Source organism: Panthera onca, chromosome C2, assembly GCF_046562875.1.
Source record: "Panthera onca isolate mPanOnc1 chromosome C2, mPanOnc1 haplotype 2, whole genome shotgun sequence".
Lineage (NCBI taxonomy): Eukaryota > Metazoa > Chordata > Mammalia > Carnivora > Felidae > Panthera > Panthera onca.
The window spans coordinates 14,369,163-14,377,945 of record NC_138347.1 but is presented as its reverse complement, the minus strand read 5'-3'; the positions used below and the strand labels follow the sequence as shown (position 1 = coordinate 14,377,945).

Sequence of the window (8,783 nt, the reverse complement as noted above, 5' to 3'; positions counted from 1 at the left end):
ACTTTTTGATCTGTTCTCAGTTAAAATTTTGGGCTTCCTTGAGAAGAAATTACACCCATGGATTGCTTCATTTCTGTTGCTGGGGGAAGAGTAAGTTCTGTGTGGCCCCTCCTAGAGCGAGAAGGAATAAGAAGGTCTTCACAAGGATACCTCCAGAATCTGCTTGGGTCTCTTCCCCTTATTATCTAGCTATGTATCATGACATACTTTGCTATAATAAATCTTCACCAAGAGCACAATTCTATGCTGAGCCCATGAGTCTTTCTAGCAAATCTCCAAGACTGGTCATGATCTTGAGGACCCCCCAACACAATATGACCTGGAAAAGGCAAAGGTGTAGATAGATTGAACAATCCGTTATTTATAGGGTTTAGGAGTGTGAGGAGGGCTTAACTGCAAAAAGGTTTTGAAAAAGCACGAGGGACCTCCCTACTATTTTCCAGAGTGGCTGCACCAGTTTGCATTCCCACCAAGAGTATGAGAGGGTTCCCCTTTCTCCACATCCTCACCAACATCTGTTGTTTCCTGTTCTGTTAATTCTAGGTGTGAGGTGATATCTCATTGTAGTTTTGAGTTGTATTTCCCTGATGATGAATTAAGCATCTTTTCTTGCCATTTGCAACGCTGTAGGTGGAGCTAGAGTGTATTATGCCAAGGGGAATGTCAGTCAGAGAAAGACAAATACCATATGATTTCACTCATATGTGGAATTTAAGAAACGAAACAGATGAACATGGCCAGAGGTGGGGGAGGAAGAGAGAGAGGCAAACTGTAAAACAGACTTTTAACTTCAGAGAATACATTGAGGGTTGCTGGAGGGGAGGTGGGCAGGGGCATGAGCTAAATGGGTGTTGAGCATTAAGCACGACACTTGTGATGAGCACTGGGTTTTATATGTAAGTGATGAATTGCTAAGTTCTACTCCTGAAACCAATATTACACTGTAGGTTAACTAACTGGAATTTAAATAAAAACTTGAAACCACAAAGAAAACAAAGCATGAGAAATTTTTGGGGGGAATGTGATGGCACTATTTTACATCTTGATTGTGATGGTTGTACCATGACATCATGCATTTTTCAAAATCACAGAACTCTACACCAAGGGAGTGAACTTTTCTGTCTATAATTTAAAAATAAAACATAAAAAAATGATTTAGGGAGGCTTTGCAGATGATGGTTTATGCAGGAAAAAGATACACAGAATATTTACCATGAGCTAAGTAAAATAAACTAATTGAAAAATGTTATGTCATTTAGTCTAAAACCTCCCAGCAACAGAGACACAATAGAACTGGTAAAGCAACTCGTAGAGAGCAAAAAATATATATGGCAAAAACAAGCAATTTCAACCTTTCTTGGAATCAAGCAAATACAAAAAAAAAATTGTTAAATACAATAAGTTCTATTCCTTATAATAAATAGAAAGAAAACCAAGGTTTCTATTTCAGATTAGCCAAATTTATTAAGATCACTGGGAAACATGCATGAGAATTATCAAGGTAGGATCAGTGACCGGTAAGAAGATAAAGTGGGTTCACAGGATGAAAACCACATTCTCCCTTTTTAGGAAGCAAAGGTTGGGAATAAACAACTAAGGGTTTCAGATCCAGACAGGAGCCGCCAGACTGTAGGTAATCTGCAAATCACATCAGAATTATCCCAATCTAGTGTGGGAACACAAGGGCATGGGAATCAAGGCTGGTGAATCATGAAGTTACATGTGCAGGTGATAAAAGTCTCCCATGGTGTCCTCAATAGTGGTAGCCAAAGCCACAGCCGTAGCCAGAGCCGCATCCATAGCCGCAGCCACAGAGAGAGCGGGAGCCATACCCGTAGCCACAGCCATAGCCACAGCCTAGTCTGCGGAAGCCACAGCCATAGCAGGAGCCATAGCCACAGCCCAGGCCTCCGTAGCCACAGCCTCCATAGCCACAGCCTCTGTAGCCACAGCCTCCATAGCCACAGCCTCCGTAGTAGTTTCCATAGCAGCTGCCACACATGATGTTGGCTGTTGAGGTTGTGCTTGGGTAGAGAAGGCAAGAAGTGTCACTTCACTGTGGACAATTCCCCTGCAGAGGGCCTTTTATATGCCCTCAGTGTGAGTGGGACCCACCACACAAGTCAGGCCACTGGCTAATCTTGTGACTATAATTAGTTTGTTGTTTCTCAACCATGAAATAAAACCACAGAGGCATTAAAGAAGCTTGTTTTTTTTATCTAGAGACTCGGGACTCCCTCAAAATAATTCAATGTCAGCGATGAGAGCAGATAGACATACAAATCTCTGCTTGACACCAAATAATTAAACCTCAAGAAACAGACATCATTTCAAGAAGTAGCATTTGCAGCAGGCCAATTTTGACTTGCTCTTGGCACAAAATAAAATCTCTATTCTTCTCCCTATCGTTGCAAAAACCAATAGCACTCATTTTTAACCAATGAGTTTTGCCTCTACCTTGTTTCAAAACATTCTTCCTCTTCAGTGTTTCAGCTGTCGGTCCTCCCCTGAAATGACGCAACACAGAAAATCGCAATGCCCATCCATCTCTGTAATACACTTAACAAACAGCCAGCTTATTCCCATGTCTTGAGAGCCAGCCTGAGCCAACTGCATTTCCGGGTTATACAAATTAGTCTTTTATTTTTTATGCCTAATTCTTCTTCAAGACACTAAAAATAGTTTATCCTATGAACTGCAATTTCTGTTCAGAGCCTACCACCAGAAAGAGTGATAATAATTAATCCTGTTTTATTAAGACTTCTATCAATTGCCATTTTCAATTGGCCATTTTTTTAACTTTGAGAAATTTATCTGAAATGTCAGTGCTTCCCAAAACTTTTTTTTTTTGGTAATTCCTCACCAGTCAATAAGGAGATCTGTTCACATTTGGGAATATATAATAATCAGCTAATATTCTGACTAACTAATATTTCTTTTTATCTTCAGATACTTGATTTTGCTCATTATACAAAGGAAAGTTCATTTGTAAAGATATACAATGTTAAAAAGGCAACCTATTTTTTTTTTTTAATTTTTTTTTTCAACGTTTTTTATTTATTTTTGGGACAGAGAGAGACAGAGCATGAACGGGGGAGGGGCAGAGAGAGAGGGAGACACAGAATCGGAAACAGGCTCCAGGCTCCGAGCCATCAGCCCAGAGCCTGACGCGGGGCTCAAACTCACAGACCGCGAGATCGTGACCTGGCTGAAGTCGGACGCTTAACCGACTGCGCCACCCAGGCGCCCCAGGGCAACCTATTTTTAATCAGGCACATGGAACTCTCTTAAATAATCATTGAATTTTTTTTATTTCATTGTTTTCACTATGATAATCCAGGCTATTAGGAGGTACAGAAAACCCAGGAGAATCTTGTCATCATGTGAAAACAACTAGATTTTATGTCGTCAGGATGATTCAGGAAGGAGGTGCAATTACACACACAAATCCATAGTCAGTGACCAGGGTGGTCACAATACAATGATTTTCTGTGTCTAAAGATTGTTATTACATATCTCTTCATATAACCTTTAAACATAACCAAGGAGTATAAGATTGGGTTATGCAGTAGCAAAGAGGGTTCGAGACTGAAAACCACAGTTAACCCTGCTGTGGAATTCAGTGCCTAAGATCTTTGTAATTCATTCAGTTCATCCGTTTTGATAAGTAATTCAAATTATCCAAGGGTAAATAGCCTCTAAATAGAACACAGCAATGTTTTTCTACTAATAATCAGGTTAAACACAATCACTTATCCATTTACCATGCATTTTTCATGTATTTTCTATTTATTTTATTGATAAGTGTATTTCCACAAACTAGACACATCATTACAGTCATGTATCATTTCAGTCCCTCCTTCACCATGATAATAACTGTTAGAAAATCTCACTACATCAGATACTTGTTTCAAATTATCATACTTTAGATTCCATCAATCAGTTATCTTTCAATGGAAATTTATTTTTTAATGAACACTGGTTGGAAGAATGTGATTGTCATTTTTTTAGACTTAAATCCTATATATTGAATAAATTCATTGCCAGAAGGGTGTATGACTAAATTATATTAGTTAACAAAATAATTATGTAGCGAGTAGTTTTGTAACTGGTTAAAATGATTGTGGAAGTTTCCATCTGTCCCATAACTATCAACATCTGGAAGCAGAATGGAATATTTTTTACAACCAATGGACCTACACTGACATATTATTACCAGTCAAAGTCTATAGTTTAAATTGGGATTCACTCTTGATTTTATACATTCTATGGGTTTTGACAAATGTATAATGACAGGTAGCCACCATTGTAGTGTCACATAGAATAGTCTCGCTGCCCTAAAAATCCTTTGTGCTCTGCCTATGTATGCACCATGACATTCCAGGTTTTTTTTTAAGTGTTGCTGGCCAATGCTTTGAAATATAATGACTGCTAATTGACTCTCATGAAAAACAAAGCAAACAACAGACAAATCTTTCTCCAACAAAACTCCTTGAGTTTTCCAAGGTAATTTCTTAATTCACTATTCTTCTTCATAGAAATTTCAGCAATGTATTTCTAAGATACTGCATCTACTGTCCTGTATCCTTTTCTCTCAAACATTTAGACTATTGACCCACCACTCCACTGAAAGCGTGCCTGTCATGTCTTACCAAATCTAAATATGGTTTGTTTCTCTGTATTAATCTTACCAAAGCTCTGAAAATTCAGGTCAGTTGAACTCTTTGTTCTTGACATATTCTCTCTCTCGGATTCTGATATACTCTACTCACTTATTTTGCCTCCAACTTCACTTTTTCAGAAATGTTTGTATTAAATGATCCCTACTTTGACCCAAATCTCAGACCATTGTTTTTGGCCTTTCTATGTCCTTTAACTTCACCCTTTTATAGATGTCCACTCAACTGTCCACTTGATAATTCAATTTTTATCTTAAATAGCCATCAGAAATTTAACATTCCCCACACAGAGCCCATTATGACACCGAATGTATTCTCTTCCAATATTTCCATCTCATGGCTCAAGAAAAAATTAAATCATAGCCTCCCCCTGGGGCATACCTACATAGACTTTCCATTGCATTTAGAATATCCTACAATAGGGGCGCCTGGGTGGCTCTGTCAGTTAAGCGGCCGACATCGGCTCAGGTCATGATCTCACAGCCCGTGAGTTCGAGCCCCGCGTCGGGCTCTGTGCTGACAGCTCAGAGCCTGGAGCCTATTTCAGATTCTGTGTCTCCCTCTCTCTCTGACCCTCCCCCGTTCATGCTCTGTCTCTCTCTGTCTCAAAAATAAATAAACGTTAAAAAAAAATAATAAAAAAAAAAATAGAATATCCTACAATAAACTCTTTCCAACACTGTCCTCTACCATTTTCTTTCTCATCTTCCATATGCCAAACACAGTGGCTCTTCAGTATCTCAAACCAAGTTTTCTCCCTCCTTGCTATTGTACTGTTGGCCTCCCTGTCTGGAAATTGCAGCAGGAATGCTTGAATCCTACCTTGAGCAGGTATTAATTAAAGTGCTATCTCTTCAGATATGTCTTCTCTGACCACCCAGTTTAAAATTAACTCCCCCAAGTAATAAATAAGCTTATTCAACTCATTGGGGTTTTTGTGTTTTTCAAGTAGTCATTCTTATCAGAATTTAATATATTTCTTTCAGAGTTTAATTGCCTATTGTGTGTCTGTCACTGACTGTCTTCCTTACAATGAGAAATTTAAGTTCCTTGAGAATATGGACCATATCTATCATTTTCATTTCCTCATCCCATATGCTTGAAATGAAACCCTGGCATGGAGTAAGTTCATAATAAAAAAACAACTGAAAAAAAAAAGCAACAAAGTAGAATAGCTTTCTAAACTGAGATTTCTAGTAGAATAAATATTTCCTCTCCATGTCTAAGTCCCATAAAGATAAATGGCACAAACCCAGCCATAAAAAAAGAAGGCACTTCTGCCATTCGGGAGAACATTGATCAACTGGGAGGGCATTATACTAAGGGAGATAAGCCAGACAGAGAAAAATAAATACTGTATGGTATTACTCGTGTGTGGAAGCTAAAACAAAAAACAAAAACAAAAGGCAATTTCATAGAAACAGACAATAGAACATTGTTTGCTAGGGGCTGGGGCAAAGGAGAAAATGGGGTGATGTAGGTCAAAGAGCATAAATTCTCAGTTATAAGAGTAAGTTCTGAGGAGCTGACGTACAGCATGGTGACTGTCGTTCACAACAGTTGTATGCTTGAACGTTGTTGAGAGATCTCACGCACTCTTACTGTTTATGAAAACCGACCTATGTGTTCCAGAGCCAACATATAACATGAAGACAGGGTTTGGGGATTAAGAGGAATGATAGTTGTGTTACCTTACCAGGCAAATGATGTTGCGGCAGGCTAATGCCTTCAAAATCGCAGATCCACCAGGGGTAAAAGGCTGAGGGGTTTTATAGGAAAATACAGGACCTGAGTGGTTTTGATAGGAATCTGGTAGTCCTACCAGTCACTTTCCTTATCCCTTCAAGGTGGTCTCATGACTAGCGCTGGTGCGGGCTATCTGAGTGTTGTTCCTAAGTGTTCACTGAGGTCAGCTCGTTGCCAATATGGATACCGAGGTCCTGGAAGAGAGGATTCTACAGAAAAACAAGTGAGAGAGAAGGGGAGGTTTCAAGAATAAAGAAGAGAAAAATTTGTTTACTTTAAAGTCAAGTCTTGCTGAAACACTAGGGTGTCCATCTTAATTTCCATCTATCTTTACATTTCTACAGCAGTTTCATTACCACACACACACACACACACACACACACAAAGAGTTAACAATGTAAGATGATAGACACGTAAACATGCTAGTTATCCTGATCGTGGTAATTATTCCACAATGAATATGTGTATCGAAGCATCACGTTGTACACTTTAAATGTATACCATTATATTTGTCAATTTTCCCTAAATAACTTCAAAAAAAGGAACTACCTATCTTACCTTTTAAAAATCAAATCTATGGTTACCAGAGGGGAGGTGGATGCAATAGGTGATCGGGATTAAGGAGCACAATTGTGATGAGCACCGGATGCTGTATAGAAGTGTTGAATTACTATCTTGTACACCTGGAACTAATATTACGCTGTCTGTTAACTAACTGGAATTTAAATAAAAACTTAAAAAATGTCAAATCGAAGGTGCCTGGGTGGCTCAGTCGGTTAAGCATCCAACTTGGGCTCAGGTCATGATCTCAAGGGTTGTGAGTTTGAGCCCCACATCGGGCTCTGTCTGGACAGCTCAGAGCCTGGAGCCTGCTTCAGATTCTGTGTCTCCCTCTCTCTCTGCCCCTCCCCAGCTTGTGCTCGCTCACTCTCTCTCTCTCTCTCTTTCTCTCTCTCAAAAATAAACATTAAAAAAGAAAAAAAAACCTTCAAATATTTTTTCAAATCAAATAAACAACATTATAGCCTTGCTCATAAGATCTCTTAGAAGCTGGGTTCTCAAGTAAGCAAACACTGTGTAATTAGGAAACAAGTTTTGTTTTAAAGGCACATGACACTACAGCAATACAGTCCCCAATATATTGGTTATAAGGAATTCTTCAGATTTTTTTTAATGTCATTTGTTTGGAAATGAGTCAATTCTGCCTGTGGTTTACCCACATACCATTCAGGTTGTATAAAAGGCCCTGTGCAGATTATGAAGTTCAAACTCGAGGAACTGATTCTGCTCCTCAACTGAACCCTCTGTTCCTGACACCATGTGCTATTACGGCAACTATTATGGCGGCCTGGGCTATGGCTATGGTGGCCTGGGTTGTGGCTATGGCTGTGGCTATGGTGGCTATGGTTATGCCTGCCACCGTCCATGCTGCTTTGGAAGATACTGGTGTTCTGGCTTCTATTGAAGTATTCTAGACTTCTGATACCTTGGATAGTTCTTGTTGTTATATAAGGGTTGATTATTATATTAGTGTTATTTTCTCTTCTAACACTAATATCTAAATCCTAGGCCACCTGTGATAAAAGAGTCACCAATCAATTCATTATCTAGACTGTCCAATGATTTTGTCGGAAAAAATATCCGTTCGTTTCTATACGTGTGCACAAATCCAATCTTAATATTTATTTGGGAAAATTCTGGTTTTATTTTTCATTAAATAAAAGCTCATTTGCAAGTATGCCATATATTTGTTTACATACATTTATTTATCTTCATCATTTCTGAGCGTAAGAATGTGTGCGCGCGCGTGCGTGTGTGTGTGTGTGTGTGTGTGTGTGTGTGGCTGTATAGCTGCTATTTTTCTACCAGCTAAAGTCTGCTCCAAAGACATGACTTCATTGGCACTTGAAAGGACAAAGACTTCATTCTGAGAACTGCAATGGCTTGCACTAGGAAGCCATCAGCATGAGTGAAATGATGAATGAGACACTGATGAAGCACCCTCAAGCATCATCTAGAGTTTATTCTTTACATCACTCAGGTGCAGGCGTATCTCATGTTATGTTCAAGTTTTTCTGTCACCACTCCTTAAAGACAATAGCCGGTCATGAATTCTGAAAAACAAAACACTATTAAAGAACAGCAAAAAGATTGGTCGGACCAGCCAAAGTCTCCTTTCAGCTCCAAACTGCTTTCTAAGCAGTAATCGACATTCATTGTCTCTGTTCTTTATTACCTATTCTCCATTGCCTTCAGAGTTTTCTGGCACCTCTGCTGGTCTTGGTAGCTAAAACTTTATCCTGAGAAGCCTGACCCCTCAGGTCTTGTGCCCGTGTACAGCAGTCCTTTGGGAATAGA

At 39.2% G+C, this 8,783-nt stretch overlaps 1 protein-coding gene across 1 annotated transcript; it reads left to right on the top strand.

The window, feature by feature from the left end:
* The first annotated feature begins 7,743 nt into the window (after positions 1-7,743).
* On the top strand, positions 7,744-7,890 carry LOC144617347 (keratin-associated protein 22-1-like). The gene has a single exon (XM_078452611.2). The coding sequence runs from the start codon at positions 7,744-7,746 to the stop codon at positions 7,888-7,890; it is 147 nt and encodes a 48-aa protein (XP_078308737.1).
* Positions 7,891-8,783: the final 893 nt, after the last annotated feature.